The following is a 17,385-nucleotide window of genomic DNA, read 5'->3' as shown; positions in this document are numbered from 1 at the left end:
ATTACCAATAAAAACGAAATGAATTAAAACACACACCTGTTATATTTTGTTGCTGGTACATTGAGTCTACTTATAGTTTGGTGTTGTTGGAAAACGATAATACAAGTTTCTTTTTCTATTGTCGTTACCTTAGTTATTTATCTCGCTAAATGAATTTTCTCACCACTCACAACAATACAGCGACAGTATAAACGACTTATTACTTTTCACCAGATAATATGTGTAAGTTCTTGTTCATGAAACAGTCTCCTGCCTTTCAAAGCATAGTTCGTCCTCGGAAGTAAGAATAGGATCTTTTAACTAGACTGCTCGAAAACAGGGCGCCGTCTTTTCTTCCAATTTTTACATTTACATTGTATTCTTTTTAGCGCTCTCGATCCAGGCTCACTCCATTTTGAAAGTTGCTCAAGAGCCCAGTGGCCAAGGCCAAGGGCCCATTGTTTTCTGAACTCTGCTCCCCACTTTGAGTATCAACAGTCGAACACACTTGGACCAAAAAGGTATCCAAAAAGTTAGTCCAAGAGTCCAACGGTTCAGTAGAGATTTACTTAATGCCTTATTCTTTTGTTTCCTTTTTGTCGTCACGCAATGCATCTCCATCGAATTCACAGAAGTTTTCGAGTCCAGCAATGCTTTCGCTACAACATGTTTTATTCCTTTTTATCAAGTCTTAATTTGTTTCTTGATAATCATTCTTAAGCATAACACATTGTATTACAGTAGCATATACACAAAATTGCACTTAGTTGCTTTCTAACACTTTGTTACAGAAAACGTTTTTGTGAGTCACTAAATCTGGAAAAAGTCAAGCGTGGTCTGCGCCGTGTTTCCACTGGAAATGTCACGCGCTGTAGCAGTAATCTCTGTTCCTCCGAAGTACATACTGACCTCCACTTGCCGGTCCATACCTTTCCATGTATCGGGGGACATAACCACAACTCTTCCTATCCTTTTCACTCCACTTTCTGTGATCAGCAGAGCATTAGGGTCGTCAGCAGCGTAGAATGAATATGTAATCTGTCTCTCGTTTGGGAGCAGGGGTCGATACATGCTTTTGATTCTCTGCCCAAGTTTAACAATTTCATTTTCCTTCACGAAGCAGTTGAAGACATCACTGCACATCTCTTTTCCATTAACGAGGAACTTGTTTTTCTCAGGGTGAACGCCCTTAATAAAATCTCGGCAGCAATCAGCACCGTAGGTCTTGGTGAGAACCCTCTCAGTAATTTTGTTGGGCTTCTTGCCAAACATTACGGCGCCCTGCATAACGGCTATGCTAGCATCACTTGGTACAATCACACGGCATCTCCTAAGAAATAAGGATTTTCAAATTATGCTTCACTAGTCGTTACTGAGTATTATCAATGTAATTTTAAGTATTAATATCTTTATCACTGCTATTGCTGCTATTGTTATTGTTGCTGTCATTGTTCTACGTCATTGCCTTCCAAGTGACGGAATTGAGAACGAAGTCCATCAATGAACTCTCTAAATCTGTGGGCGACTTCGCCAGAGGATACCCCTATTCCAGATTGTTACCGGGTTCTCTGGACACCGTCAGAAAGCTGCTGTTCATTAGGGCCCTAGAGATCAAGGTCCTAAGTTTTTCTCAGGAAACTAAACATGTTTGAAGCTTGTCTTCGAGCACATGATTGCATATCATTAAATTTGGTAAGTAATGCTTTCTTTAACAAAATGCATTCGTTGTCGTTCCGCGAATTGCGAAAATTCGCCGTGCTTGAAAATTCAGGTTTGGAGAGAACTAGGCATTTTGTGAACAAAATTGCCGGTACGTGTTAGGAACAAAAGAAGACTAACCAAGAGGCATATGCTTTATTTTTATGCCACCAAAGTTAAATAAAATCCAAGCTCTCCACTTACAATCGCCCAAATTTAGATTCAAGATCCATGATTTTCTTCCGCTGATGCACTACACAACGTGATTGGGCAACGAAGTGTTTAAAACATTTCTCAAAATCGTCTTGCTATAAGCTAGACTGCCCCCAGCAACACCTAAATGACGTTGAGATTTTTTTTTTATCACGCTTGCAGGCAGGTGTTATTCCAACGTTTAAAATGATGCATATTCACACAATATACCTTGTGAACTCTTTCTTGATTTCATCTTGTAACAGAGGAGAGTCTGCGAATCCACCGACCAAGAGCATTACTTTGACTTTTGAAAGCTGAGGGTTACTCAGAAGAACTCTCAAATGATCTTTCATAGCTTCTAGGACAGGCTCAAAGAGCTTTACCATTACTCTTGCACTCAAACAGAGATACTCATCGTTGAGTATCCTAACTTCACCTGATCCATACCGCTTCAGTGCCGCACTACGACAATCATTCACAAAGGAAACAAGGCTAAGCGGCAGGCGAATTCTTGTTTGTTTCTTCTCGAGGGCACGTGTTCCACGCTTCTTTGCTTCAAAATCACTTATCAACTTAAGCCAGTCAGATGGGAACTGGGCGCGGTAGTCATACAGCTTTTGATCACCAAAAATCTGATCCAGAAGACTTTTAAACTGGTAATTCACCTTCATACCGCCGTAGGGCCCGCCAGTTACTTTGTGGATTTCTTTGATGCTACCGTCATCCTGTTTTTCATGTACTGTCACGTCGAGTGTACCACCTAAAATTGTAAGAAATCAGTTACGTGAGCATGCAACGTTGTAATTAGTATTAGTAAGAAAACAAAAGAATGTAATAATGGCCTTGCCACCATATCCCTGCCTTGACAGCCAAATGGGGGACAAACTGTGTTAAGATAAAAAGAGGCAACAGAAGGCAAAATTTATAATATATCCCTTCAAAACCAGTCCCTTTTGCCTGTACCTTCAGCAACAACCACAGACGGGATAGGGATAGTGCGCGGTGGAATTTCCTTTCATTAATCAGTGTGCCAGACGGCTGTCATTAACTAGGAAAATTTTACCTGAAAAGAAGAATTGTACAGTATCAGCTCTATATCTGAAAAACAAAGCAGTAAAGGTGGTAACGAAATGTTTTCCGATTAATATACAAAGCCTCAGTCTTCTTCATTGAACGGTTCTTGGACTATACTTGCATTTTGGAAAGCACTTACCTCCAATGTCAACAACCATGTACTGTGAATTAGGTGTCGACAGTTGGCCCTCTACTGAGACACTTTTCTTATCTGATGCGGGGTCGCCAAGCTTCCTCTCTGTGCAGAAAACTGCAGCGGCTTCAGGTTCTAACGCAATGAGCAACTGTTCCGGGTTTTCGCGTGAGCCAATACCAGCCTGCCAGGTGCAAAAACAGCAGGTGTGTTATTTGGAAATTACTACAGTGGCTAGAAAATCCCTGCAACACAGCTAAAAAAATCTTTAGGGTAGTGTATCATCTTACTAAACACGGCTGCCAAATCCACATTATTATTGTAGACAAATAAATAAATATTTGATGGTTTTAGGATAATATGTCCCACTTCAAAACTGTTTATAACAGGTAAATTTATATGGCAGCAAAACTAATTGTTCAACAATTCATTTTCATACTTCATAGGCGGCTTCTCTCATGAACTGCTTTGCTTTTGGAGTCCATATAGCAGGCACCGTTAACACCCATCGAATATCTTCCACTTGATAACCTTCATCTCCAGTTTCCCGTCGAATAATTCCCACTGCTTCGTCCTTAAGAAACCTGATGGAGTGGGCAAACACTGTTTTGGCTTTCAAGCTTCTTCCATTGGCTGCTATTATCTTGGTCTCCAAGTTCAGGCTCTACAGCATTTCCAAGGACAAATAAGTTAAAACCGCAAAAAGCAAGCCTTAAATCCACATATTTTATATTACCGTAATTCGATAACTGAATCAACTTTGTTTAACGAGGGTGACAGTTAACAGTCTGATACGACTGACAAACCTGTGGCCCTCAGATTCCAGATCGAATTAGAATTTGGAAATGCTGGTGTTTGAGGAGAGGGGAAAACCGGAGTAGCCGGAGAAAAACATCTCGGAGCAAGGACGAGAACCAACAACAAACTTAACTCACATACGACGCCGAGTCCGGGAATCGAACCCGGGCTACATTGGTGGGAGGCGAGTGCTCTCACCATTGCACCATCCCTGCCCCCCGTTAATTTGCAATTGCATAGTATGGTAAGTTTTATTAGTAATTTGGAAAGCATAATTTGGAAACATTTGCAGCCCAACCGCGGTGTTAGGCGTCATTTACAGTACCTGGAAATCTAGAAAAAAAAAATCTTACATCTTTCAAAGGCCTAACACAAAATTATAAAATTATCATTTTCTCTTTAAATGTTATTTTTTTAATGTGTTCAGCTTAAAACACACACAGTACGCAGTGCTTCATTTGGAAATCAAAGCGGAAAATACGATCACGTATCACGTGTTCCGAAGCAACGTCCAGCATAGTTCCAGCGCTGATCTTTAATCCTCTTAGGTCGAACTATAGTTTTCGTCGTTTTCGTTATGGGGCTTAATGTGATAGGCTGTTGCTCCTTTTTTTAGTGTATGTAGTTGCTATCTTCATCCGAACCTGAAAGCATGAGTGAAGTAGTTGTTTGTTTGGATGCATTCTTCTTCTTCGAGTGTGTGTGCTTTTTTTTTGTTTTGTTTGTTTGTTTGTTTTTGTTTGAAAGAGAGTAACAGTTTCAAGAACACTTACCTCGTCATTGTGTAAACACATCTTAAAATGCTGGAAAAACCAATACTCTTTTTCTTCATACACATTTTTTAGATTACAATACTTCTCTTCTGCTTTATACCCAAACGAGTCGAACGATAGGTCTGGTTTAAGCAACAGGGACGTCGGTGTCTTCTTTGTTCGATGCCCCTGCTCATTAACCCAATCTCTATTCATGAAAATCGAGGCATTTTCTTCATTTTCCTTGTTGAATGAAAACGCAAAGCCACTGTAAGTTGTTCCAAAGTCGATGGCAACGGTTGCAAGGTAAGACTTCTCGATATGAAGAAGAGCGTCGCTGAAATCTGTTAGAAAAAAAAAATATAATTGCTAAAAAAAAAATGTTCATTTTGCAGGTAAATGATCAATCCAGGGTCATGTGTGGTATGTTTTAACGCGTGTTTTATCTACAACAACAACAACAACAACAACACTTTATTAAGAACAGAGAGTTACAAGTTAGGTATATACCTACCCGCAAATAGCTAAAGCTAGTCGAAGCAGGTAGGTATGACTATATCTTAAGCGTAAACTATAAACGTTGAAATAATTTAATAAACTGATAAACGCCTTTCTAAGGTTACGCTGAAGGTTTTAATTACGAAGTTTCAAGAACTGTAACATACAGAGAACGCTGATTTTCCGTCGATTTAGACATTAAAACAGATCGTTTTGAGGCCAGATGGCCTTAATTAACAGTGAAGAATTACGATTTTGGAGCACTTATTTACCTCAGTTGCGGCATGCTCCGATGAATCTGACAAATATAGCACGGGTAGGCAGGATTGAAATTTAACATGTGATGGCGCCTTATGTTTTAGCGCCGCTGGAGGATAACCCGGATACCCGGGTTACCACATGCTGTGTAAAAAGGTCCTTAGTAATAGCATATTGGGCTCCTGCGTGAGCATAATATGCAGAACTGTTTGTATGTAGTTTTAATAGCGACGTCAAACTCAAACTGAATATGAGGAATTGATAAACACATACTTCAGGAAGTCGAACGAGAATCTTCTTTAGTCTTTTAGAAATAAGACGTTTAAATGTTCCACTTCTTATTCATCAATTAAGTGCCCTCTGATGCCCTATTTTTTAACAGCTTTATTGGGTGCTCCTCTTACAGTATATAATATAAATTAAAAAGAACGAAATAAGACCCAAAAGGGGCAGGTGGTACGGGACGAACGTCCCATGCGAGGCACCACTCCTGGATTAAGACCTAAATTAAAACAAAATGAATACTCAAGCATTCGCTAATTAATAAATAAATACATACATACATACATACATACATACATACATACATACATACATACATACATACATACATACATACATACATACATACATACATACATACATACATACATACATACATACATACATACATACATACATACGTACATACGTACATACATAAATAAATAAATAAATAAATAAATAAAAATAAGAGTGGCATGGACACGTTGGGACTAGCATCCACGTGCAGGGGTTATTGAGTCCATAAACCTTCGATAAATGAGTGCTCATTAATTTGCGGACAAAAAGTTGAAAGGCATTAGGAGAGCAAAAACTGGTTGGAGGTGCTAGCTTACAAACATAGTTCCAAAGTATAATAATAATAATAATAATAATAATAATAATAATAATAATTTATAATTGATAATAATAATAATTGATTTATTCACGTGCTATTTTAAGTTTCGCTTGGCTCACAGGTTACGCTACGCGCTCTGTGGTGCTTATTATACTGTGCATACAGATAGTTTTACTGCGCATAATAATAATAATAATAATAATAATAATAATAATAATAATAATAATAATAATAATAACAACATCAACAACAACAACAATAATAATAATAGTAATAATAATGATAGTATCGGCTACCCGAGACAACCCTCACCCCGAGTAACCCGGGGGAGGAAGGGGGGGGGGGGGGGGGGGAACTAACCTTTCACTCATTTCTTCAAACAGATCTACCAGCCGTTACATGAAGACTTCAACTCGTCTTGGTGGTCAAAATAGCTAGAGAGGCGTGGGGGGGGGGGGGGGTGGGGATAATCCTCGCAGGCGAGACAATCAGTTTCCGGGCCTTGGCTTAAGGTTTTGCAGGCCCATAAGAATACTTACGACTGGAACAGTCTAATCCTGGAAGTCCATACCATGGACTGCACATAAGCGAACTGTACCGCTCGCGCACAAATTGCGGTCGGCATCTATCGTAAGCAACATCCAAAACGATTTGCTTTTCTTTTATGAGACTTATTTTTTTAAAAACGAACAAACAAACAAACAAACAAACAAACCAAAAAAATTAAAAAATAAATAAATAAAAGAAAACGTTTGCTAATAAATCACTGTTAAGCAGGATGTAAGTGGTAAAATATTGTTTGAAAAAAGACGTAATTATTGAAAGGTTGCCAAGAGGCCGAGACACTTCGGAGCGACCTTACGTATTAAAATCCAGGTGTTTTTGCCGAGATAAAGCAAGATTTTATGCTGACAGTGTCGGCTCTCGCTATGTTATGCCCAGTCCTCGTTTATTACCCTAGTCCGTGTTTTATACCCAGTCCGTAGTGCTCGTTATATACCTCAGTCCGTGTTTGATAACCAGTCCGTAATCCGTATTCCGTATTCCGTAATCCGTAGTCCGTAATACGCAGTCTATATTTTATACTGACTGTACTCGAAAAAAGCGTTCTCAACCAGCAAAACAGAATAAGAATAGTTAGCGTTAGTATGAAGCACAATAGCTATTAGACGTATAGGAGTTTAAGACCAACATATATCAAAACGTGTTTACAGTTCCGCTCGCAGAAACATTTGCTTAAAGAAGGTCGGTTGAGTACTTGTGCCAAATGTCATTCCGTCGTTGCATTGATAAAACCTACAGCTTCTTCAACCTCGACGACTCAAGATCCATCCATAAAGTCTAAGACGATATTAATACATAGATAATTATGCCTAAAACTGTTACCTTGTACCGAAAAAGCCATGTTCCCCAGGTTTTCCTTTCAAAATGGCCTCCAGGTTTAAAAACAACGATGCGATGAAGCTGTATATTGAAGGGAAATTTCCCGGAATAAGCTGACGTTAATGACGTGTAACGTGTAATGTACGTGTTACATGCTTACTTAACTTGATGTATTTTTTTCCTAAGTCAAAACAAAACAGAAGCAAAATGAGAATGGACTACAGTAAATGTTTTCCCTTGGACGAGATGGAATTTGTTTCGTGTACTGAAGTAAAGTGCCATCGATTTGTCATTATTTCACTTTCAAGCCGAAAATCAAAGAGCGTGACGCTTTCCGGTTTTCCTCGAAAGTGAAAGTTTCAAAGCGGAAGTACATGGATTCCGGGAATAGTAGTCAGAGCGTTTGCTTGAACATCGATACACATTGCAGATTCAACATTAACATGGCAGGCCGTAATTCTATGCCATCGAGCTCACGGGCTGGAAGTCGACGAGAATCATTTGACTCAAGTCAAACGGAATCACTTTCTACCAACGGAGAGTTTATGAAGTTGTTGAGGCGGCTTCCAGACGAGTTAACTCGACTTGAAAGTGAAATTAGGAAACTGAAGAGAGAAGCAAATACGTCGCATTCAAGGTGATTATAATATATACGCTGCACTTCTTTATATTTTTAGCCTGTAGATCAATCTTAACCAGCAAAACTCTTTTCCAAACCCAAGTTACTAACGGGAAATTAATCAACTGCTTCTATTCAGACAAGACACCTCAGACAATGCCTTCGTGGTTGCCACCTTGTGATTGTTGTATGCACATAGCTCGCTACTTGGCGTTTTGTTCTCGCATTCTGACGATCTGGATGCTGTTTAAGTGTTGCTACTAAACTAAAACTCTCATATCCGCGAAGATAAAGTACACCTTTAATATACATTGTCATCCAAGATCTCAAAGCCTATATAATTCATTAGTTTATCGCATTTAATACTAAATATATATGGGTAAGTAACCCGAGTTGCCAGTTGGCTTGACAGCTCAATTGGTAGAACACTACACCGGCATCGCGGAGGTCATGGTTCAAATCCCGTTATTTTATTTAATTAATTAATTAATTTATTTATTTATTTGTTTGTTTGTTTGTTTGGTTGGTTGTTTGTTTGTTTATTTATTTATTTATTTATTCATGCCTTTTTTTTATTACAACTGCTTAAGTTGCGTATGTAAGTGCGAGAATCTTTCCCCTGTTTAATATTTAGCCATTAGTACTACCTGTGCAGCTTCTGCCCTTTTCTAATTGCAAAAGTTACAAATTACAAAATTGCTGGATTGAAAAAAAAAAAAAAGGATTGAAAAACGAGATCCAATGGTAATCAGCTGCAATCAACGCGTTATGAATTTAAGTTTCGTGGAGAGGAGACAATTTTCAAAATTGCTGTTTCATGCACACTAGCTGTCTAGCTCTTCGTGATGAAGCCTGGGAAACTTGAATCAATTTGGACGACTTCACGCTAGATGTTAATTTAAACGTCCAGACGTAATTGATTCTCGTTGCTTATTTAGCCAATAGGAAGAAGACAAACGCTGAAATCGATATGACACAGTTTCGTAAATAGCTAACCTGTCTTCGCATATTTAATTACGTAGCTTTCAGACTTTAAAGCAACCTATACTAATCAACCGCGCGTAATTTCCTCCAATTGTGCATGATAATAACATTTATCTAGTTGTGAGAAAAATATATACATATATATTTAGACGTATATTTAACTTGAATCGTTGTATTCAGCTTTATCTTAAATTTAATTACGTTCTTTAGGGTCGATTCAACCAGCAAGAGAGCTGAGAAGTTCTGGAAATCACTTTTGGAAACTAAAGAAAAAGAGCTTAAAAGCAAACACGAAGAGAAGTACTTTTAACCTTTCCTTTGTCACCGTAAATAAATAATTATCATATAGTCAACAGTGATTTAAAAGAATGCCCGAAAAGGTAAAATAACCCCCAAACGCACGAAAATACTACAGAGGTGAGTCAGTTTTATTCATTTTATTGAATGAAAGTTGAAATTTAGCATTATTTAAGCTTTGGAATTGACAATATTTTATTCCCCATACAAAGTCTTACAACGCGTTTAAATTCTCAACGGCTGCCTGTAAACCCAATACCGTTTGCACTCAAAAGTCATGGTCCCAGTAGTGATTCATTATTACATGCTCTCTAGTGACGCGTTTGGGCTGCCTGTGCATAGGCGTAAACAGAGAAATCCGAGTTTTTCCAGCAGGAGTCGAACCCATAACCTTCCAAGCAGTATAATAGTTTATAAAATCTTTGTCATATTCTTTTGCCATAAATGAAAGGATTGTACAGTTGACGACCCATTACGAAGAGCAGCTGAAGAACAATAATGAGGTCCAAATCTTACAGAAAAACAACACTCAGCTACAATATCGCTTAAAAGAAAGGTAATGCAATTCTATATCAGCACCGATTAGAGCGAATTAAGATTCACTTTTATACGTTAAGATTTTGTGATTATTCAACTCGGTCTTGATCATGTGACTGGAAAAAAATACTCTAGTCTGACTGTCTGAGGGCACGAAAATTAATCAATAATTTTTAGTTTTCCCACAGCACAAATTATGTTGCCTTGGCTGTGGCAGAAGTAATATCGAAGGCATTCACGATGATGAAAATTTGATTCAAAAGTGTCTTCCCTTCAGCGCTGTTAATGTTTTATATGAGTTACAATAGTTCAAGGAGAACGGTAAACGATAAGACTGTGGCGCGAACCAGAAATATTGTCGCTCGCTGCCTTGATCGACGTTTCCTCGTTTCGGCCTTCGAGCGATCGTGGCCCAACCGCCAACGGGAACGTAAAGCAAAAAAAACAAACAAACAAACAAACAAAAAAAAAAAAAAATTACGCCCAAAAGAAGTTAAAAATGGAGAAGTAGCTTACTAACTTGCGATTGTTCCCACAGTACCGAAGAATGTGCGAAGTTGAAGAAGAAATTGCAGGAATACGAGCAGAATCCGCAACATCAAGCTAGTGCAGCTTCAAAACATCAAAATAGCTATAAAGAACAGATGTTAAGGGCCAGGCATGACCTCGAGGAGAAACGAAAGGAGCTTGACAGCTTTAAAGAAAGGTAGGGACAAATCGCGAAGAAAGCAAGACTAATAAGAAAGTGAGTGAGTACAATGAACGAGAAATGTTCAATACTGCACTAGGCCTTCTTCAGTCAGCAAGTGCGTGTACTTGTCAGTAAACAAAACACGAACTAATAACAGTCTCTAACCCTTTTTATTATACGATCTGAGTTCACTGCACGCGATACACGTCAAAGGGAAAACACAAAACAATAACAATTACTATGACAAGACAAATAAAAAAATCCGTAAACAAGTACAGGTGTAGTTCGATAATATGGAAATCACAAATACCCTGTACACAAGCTTAATTATCGTTCAATGGCTATAAAAATTAGAAACTACAGTCTTCGACAAGCCTGTTGACTGTTCAAAGCAATTGTCAATCACATTTTGCACTCATTCACAATGTCGACAAATTTGGGCGAGCATGTTTTGGTACGTTATTTCATTTCTATTGCTGTAACAACTAAAGCATACCTTTGGAAATTTTACAGGCACGCTGCTTTCTCAGAAAGAAGAGTTAGGTCTGACCAGAGGAGGACAGAGAACACTTTGAGCCACAACAGACAATCTCAACTCGAGAGTGAATACGTTATTGACTTCAAGGATGGTGCTCGTGTTGATGCCATTGAAATCATAACAACCAGAGTTATTCGCACTATGCGCGTAACCAGAATTTCACCGGATGATTATTTGAAGTGTTGCAGACTCGCCTGCTTTATATTTGAGGTACATAGCACCCAATTTCCCCCCCACCCCCCCCCCCCCCAAAAAAAAAAGAACATATGCTAGCTTATACATACTTCTATAAGTAATCAACTTGTAAGTAATCTAAGTAATTAACGACATTCTCTCCATGCACGTATCCGCCTCAAGAACAGCTGTCATGAGTGATTGAAAATTAATAGGTCCTCCATTACCGGCACTAGTTATTGCGGTCACTAAGCCAAACAGAGGCCCAGTTCAATCTGTAAAGGATACCTCGACTTAAGCAAGGTTATGGAAGTTCAATAGAGCCAATTCTGAAATGGGAATGTTTATTTAAATAAAGAAAACTTGTGTAAACAATAGCTTCGCATTCAGACGTATTTATCCCAACGTTTGCTCAGAGTGGAAGCATTACCTTCCCCTCCCCCCAACTATATCTAAACCGTCGGTAGGTGCGGACTCATTCCACACGGATTCCAAATATTTTCTTTTTCAGACGGCCTACGAAGTCGTTGCAGGTATGAGGGACTCGTTCGCAAATTTCACGTCCATTGTGCTGAGAACTTTAGCTTCGGAGGCTCCTTCAATTGGGTCAGACAACAAAACGTTCCAGGATAAGGTACATGCTATTTAATTAGAAAGGCATTTTGTTATCCTCTCTTCGAGAACAATGTCACAAACACTTTATGTAGCTACAAGTTAAGATGGGTGGACGCACATGCATGGAAAGGAGTAAGAACACACTGATCACTGACCATTTGCATACGAACGCTACTTTTTCCTTCTCCTTGGCCTCAGTGTCACAAACATCAAACGACTCCCTTAAACGTGACATTTCTGTTTAACTGCATAACTTAAAACTACCATGTTTCAGAGCTCAAAGTCTTTGTTATATATAAAATATTATATAAAATTTTTGTTCTAGTTAGTCTTGAAAAACCTTGGCCAGATTATCAGACTGTTGGAATTCTTCCGCTCCACTTTCATCCATACTGAAGTCCTTGAAATGCGCTGTGAATTTATCGCCTGAAAGATACTGCACAATTCGTGGCCTGATAAATTTTCGTGAATGTCACAAACCCTTTGCATTGCCCTTCAATTTCCTATAATCAAAGAGGTTTGTGCGAACTACAGGAGATTAAGAACGAATTGATCAGAATAGTCGCGTAACGAAATCTATGTGCCTGGTATTCAGTCAGTCAAGGCATTATCTGTCAAAGGAAAACCGAGTTTTCCCAACTTGAGTGAAGCTTGACGTTCCATCACCAGTTCGGATGCTCTACTCGGCGGAGCTACAGGAGACCCGCTGGAGTTAAGGCAACTACACCAGGTTTTGGGGTGACTGTTTTGAAAAGGCATATTTTGTAATTATTCTTCTGCAAATGCAATTAGTTAACTATCACATACAACAACAGCTCACATATCAACAGCTCACGCAACCGTAGTTGTTCATGACTTAAATTCTGCCCTTCAAGGGGCTAGTTGCCGAAAAGGATTTTTTCGCTCATAAATTTCACCTACAGTACACCTAGTCAGACATATGGGTTGTAATGGGGGGGGGGGGGGGGGGGGAGATGCATGTGTGCACGAAGTTCAAGTTTAAGTGTAATGAACTGGCCTCACAATAAATAAAGAAATGCCGTTTCCTACTTGCTTTGAACCTCATTGTGAGGGTGAGGCTTCGTGCAAAGGTTTCACTCTGAAAATTAGTTTCCATTCTTATTCAGACAAAACTTATTTTCACATGAAATCCTTTGCGTTTAGTCTCGCTTTCGTAACGAGGTTCAAAGCAACTCAGAAATGGCCTATTAAAACAAAACAATTAAAAAATACCATGAAACAAAAAAATGACCGGAGAAGGGAAAAAACTTCCGTTCCACATGAACTTAATCAGTCCGAAACACGATTAACGAATACCAGGAATAACTGTAGTTGTCTCTAAAATAAATATCGTGCAGGGAAGGAAGATATTCCTATGTACATTTCAGCTCTCTAGGGGTCTTTTTAATACCACTTCTTGTCATGAATATTCTTCCTTTTGGTTGATTTTCTTTATGTAATAGCTTTGGAGACGACAATATGATCTCCAAAGAGAAACTGTGAAAGCGACTCATGATGCTCTGAGTGAGGTGATGATCCTGGTCAAAGAAGAAGCAAGAACTCACGATTTGAGTTTGCTTGTTAAGGTAAGTTTACTTTAAGTGATGCCACAGTTTAGTCGTACACATATACATGTATAAGCTTGTAATCTCGGTACGTACCACTTACATTTTGTATTTCGTGGTGCATTCATCTGTTCTTTCATAACGTCTAATTAATTTTACATATGAGCAACCGCCTGTAGTCTCCTGTGTCATTTATTCATTTTTGGACTTCTCTTGTCTTCACAAATCGCACAGCGTTATCTTTAGAAAATGTTTTTAAACAACCAGCAGATCGTGGTTAACTTGGTATTAGACACTCGGAAATTTTTCTTATCAAGAAAAGGCAAGAAAGCCTAGACCTCACGCATAATTAAAATATTTAATAAATAAAATAACCTTATAATGAGACAAGAGTGGATAAAGCTAAGCTTGATGTATGATGCTGTTGCTTTTGCAGGATGTGACACATTCTATTGTGACAAAATCGAAGCAACGCAACTATTCGACAACAGGCTATTTTCTTTTAGAATATGACAGCCTCCTCTTACATGCATTGACCGATTACATAAACTACTGTGTACGGTTTGCTTGGTGCGCTTTAACTCAAGTACCTCCACTGAAAATCGATCACTCGGCTGCTGTTTACAGCTCCAAATGTCACGTGGTGAGTCAAGCGTTTCCGCCCTCTGAGAGATGGGGCCTCACTCGTCGCTCAGGTCATCTGGAGGGTCAGGCTATTTTGTGTCATTTGTGGCCCGTCCTTAAAGATTGTGATGGCCATGTCATTAAGAAAGGCGAGGTTGTCCTGGGTAGCTATCGCTAGCATTCCATGTATTAACGGTAGTTGTGAACGTTTAAAACAAAACAGATTTTTATTTTATTTTATCGTATTTTTTGAAATGAAAATGATATATAGATTATTCAATTAGTTAAGGTAGCATTTTCAACATAGGTGGTATCAAGGAGATTTTTGTTGTTGTAGTTATTGTTGTTTGTTTTTCTAAGATATACCGAGCGTGCAGCATCAGTGATAGAGAACCAAACCATACAAGGACACTTTTATAATTTAAACCCGCTTGTTTTAGGTCATACCAGTACAGAATTTAAGCACAGTGCAATAAACATCGAAAATGCAACGTTCTTGCATCGCTTATTGTTATTGCATATTTGCTTTTATCCAAAGGACGACGTTATATATTCAGAAGAAAATACCCAAGAGTAAGTTGACCCAAAACACTTCAGTAAGGTGTTTAATTTCGGGGCCCTTTTTTTTTCCTTTCATTGCCATCTCATTTATTAACGGAAAAAATCAACCAAATTATAAACGGATAAGTAGACCATTTTCTCTTCCTTTTTTTTTAAACTGAAACCTTCATGTAGATATCAATGTAAGCCCTCTCATAATAACTAGCACCAACCATTACAAAAGCGATTTAACAAACCGGCTATTGTAAATGCATGATTGCAATTAAATATGCCACGCGAAGTACTAACAACAACAAAATGAGTGCCGTGCAGTCCGTTGGGGCTCAGTGCAGTAGTATTAGGCAGGGACATTTGGCAAGCTTGCAGCTTTTAGGGTGCGTCTGGGGTGGTACAGGGTAGAATGATCTTGTACTCTCCTTCAATGTGGTGTTTGTACCTTAGTACCAAGGCACTTGGTTTTGTGCAAAATTAAAGATATAGCCTGAGGAGCATCTAAACTGAAGTTAATGAAATTGTGATTGAACGGCAAAGAAAAAACATTTTCCCTTCTATATAAAAGGGTTTTAGATCAAATTCTTGCGTAGACTAAAGCCTATTCGCCTAGCTCATCCAAATTGGTTCAAATAACAGTTACATGAGTAATGGGTTCCTCGAGGACGACATCCCCCTTTTTTATGACTCTGTTGTCCCAGTCGTAGAGAGTAGGCCACACGTAGCACCTTATCCCCTTACGTTCTTGAGGATAGGCACAACGTCCTTGCGAGCTCCGAACAGCGGTAGACGCAAACGCTTGGCTCTCAGTAAGATAAGAAGGATTGAAAGTTGAACTGTTGTAATCGATGTTAAGAGGTGGTACTTGACTCATAATTCGCCAGGAAAAACCGGTGCAGTATTCGATGTAGCCTGTCAGGTCTCTTTTCAGGTTCTCATCAAAGCTTGGTATGAGTCCACCTTTCTTCACATTTTCCTGCCATTGTTCTTTGAATTCTTTCTTAGCAGTCTGTACTCGAGAAGATACAAAAAGACAGCACATCAGCTAATTAAAATACAAAAAGTTTTGCAAAGGGGTGGATGATTCCATCGCATATCCGATGTACTATCTTCGTCCTCGTTTACCATTCACCTTGCAAAACAAATGTGTGGATCCAGCTGGAGGAAGAGAGTCCCACTCAAAATACTTTCACTCGATTAGCACGGGATCGATTCCAATAGCCGAAATTTTCCCCAAAGAGCGCAAATTAAATCGCGGCTCCAACCTCTTAGCATATTCAAACATTGCTAAACAACAACTATTACCTTTTCTTGTTTTGTTTTTCCCCTGATCTGGCTTCACTGTCTGAGTCGATTATTTCCCAATGCTGCAATTGTACATGTGAGACGTGTTTGCGTGCTATTACTTAATGGTTTCCAGTATGGCGAACGAAACTGACGTGCCTCAGAACAGAACAACCTATCTGTGTTTATAGGAAACAGAATACTTCGCCAAACGTCAATGGGATGGTTCCTAATGTGTTTATTGTTGTAGTTTCGTCTTTGTTTGTTTACTGGTGTGTCTTGTTGTTAACCTGTATTTGTGTTTTTGCTGTTTTATTTCATTTTCATGTCTGTTGTTTTTATTCAAATAAACCTGAAATTATCAATGCAACTTAAAAACTGTAGGGAGGGGTTTGGTCGTTAGGTATATAGAGATTTCTTTTGTAAATAGTCCTTTACAGCTCTCTTGCCTAGTGCCAGTGAAGGAAGTCTGTCATTACCTTAACAATGCCTTGCAAATCGTGCTTAACGGCTTTTTCTTTCACAACGACCATATCATCACATCATTTAACGATTCTTCAGATAATGTCGATTTCTTTGGAGACTTCAAGTTTGGAAACTATAGAATAGGCGTGAAGTTATATCAAATTATATTTGTAACATTGGCATTCAGACCTTATTTAGGTATTTCCTCAAGCGCAGGCACATAGAAAAGAATAAACAAACAACAACGACAACAATGTTCAACAAACATGCCAAATACACCAGCGAACGAACCAGTGGCCCGTTTCTCGCTAAGTGTTTTTATTGATAAAAGTTTTTAACAGAAGTCAATTCTTGTTAGCTTTGAAAACTAAAATTTTAAATCTTATAACTCTATGAAAACATTGGCCAAGTGCCATGCCTGTAATCACTGTGTAATTAATCGGCGAAAAAACATTTGAAAATATACTTATCAGGCCCTATAAGTTACCGGGTCTTTCGAGAAACGGGCCCCAGAGCTCTAAACAACTGTCCTGAATGCAAAAATCAAAGAGCGTGTAATTGAACAAGCAGACGAATGAGCCACATGAAGGGATGACAATTTTACAGATGTGCAAAAGAAGGGAATTGACGTCGACTTCACCTGAAAGACCAGAGTGTTTCTTCGAAAGGGATTTCATTCACAGACCTCCTGCTCTTTTTGTTGGCCCCCCTCCCCATTCAAAACCACTTCCTCGCACATATTTATTTATTTACTAAGTACCGCACGATATTAAAGAAATTTACAAATTTTGC

General features: G+C 38.7%; 2 protein-coding genes across 3 annotated transcripts; one reads left to right on the top strand and one right to left on the bottom strand.

Moving 5' to 3' along the window:
* Positions 1-25: 25 nt before the first annotated feature.
* Positions 26-7,937, bottom strand: LOC146454462 (heat shock 70 kDa protein 12A-like). The gene is made up of 7 exons (XM_085095257.1): positions 7,809-7,937; positions 7,652-7,729; positions 4,651-4,973; positions 3,519-3,743; positions 3,086-3,263; positions 2,101-2,632; positions 26-1,309 (listed from the first exon to the last, which is right to left on the bottom strand). Exons 2-7 carry the CDS (start codon positions 7,668-7,670, stop codon positions 790-792), a joined length of 1,797 nt encoding a protein of 598 aa, XP_084951383.1. The 5' UTR covers positions 7,671-7,729; positions 7,809-7,937; the 3' UTR covers positions 26-789.
* An 85-nt stretch (positions 7,938-8,022) lies between these two features.
* Positions 8,023-14,787, top strand: LOC146454461 (uncharacterized). 2 transcript variants are annotated; one of them, XM_085095258.1, is made up of 8 exons: positions 8,023-8,285; positions 9,462-9,551; positions 10,000-10,104; positions 10,624-10,791; positions 11,290-11,524; positions 12,000-12,122; positions 13,567-13,689; positions 14,105-14,787. In XM_085095258.1, exons 1-8 carry the CDS (start codon positions 8,023-8,025, stop codon positions 14,468-14,470), a joined length of 1,473 nt encoding a protein of 490 aa, XP_084951384.1. In that variant the 3' UTR covers positions 14,471-14,787. The 2 variants fall into 2 exon arrangements, with proteins under 2 accessions (XP_084951384.1, XP_084951385.1); XM_085095259.1 differs by lacking the exon at positions 10,000-10,104.
* The last annotated feature ends 2,598 nt before the right edge of the window (positions 14,788-17,385 follow it).

Source organism: Pavona decussata, unplaced genomic scaffold (genome assembly GCF_977016875.1).
Source record: "Pavona decussata unplaced genomic scaffold, jaPavDecu1.1 SCAFFOLD_300, whole genome shotgun sequence".
In the NCBI taxonomy this organism is placed as follows: Eukaryota; Metazoa; Cnidaria; class Anthozoa; order Scleractinia; family Agariciidae; genus Pavona; species Pavona decussata.
This window is presented reverse-complemented; position numbering and strand designations above follow the sequence as displayed.

Excerpts from the sequence above, each read along its gene's own strand:
- LOC146454462 (XM_085095257.1), bottom strand. Across the intron at positions 2,633-3,085 it reads CATGGTTGTTGACATTGGAG|GTGGTACACTCGACGTGACA; the intron begins GTAAGTGCTTTC and ends TTACAATTTTAG. Across the intron at positions 1,310-2,100 it reads ATCAAGAAAGAGTTCACAAG|GAGATGCCGTGTGATTGTAC; the intron begins GTATATTGTGTG and ends CTTATTTCTTAG.
- LOC146454461 (XM_085095258.1), top strand. The coding sequence starts at position 8,023 with ATGGATTCCGGGAATAGTAGTCAGAGCGTTTGCTTGAACATCGATACA. Across the intron at positions 8,286-9,461 it reads GCAAATACGTCGCATTCAAG|GGTCGATTCAACCAGCAAGA; the intron begins GTGATTATAATA and ends TACGTTCTTTAG. Across the intron at positions 11,525-11,999 it reads TCGCCTGCTTTATATTTGAG|ACGGCCTACGAAGTCGTTGC; the intron begins GTACATAGCACC and ends TTTCTTTTTCAG.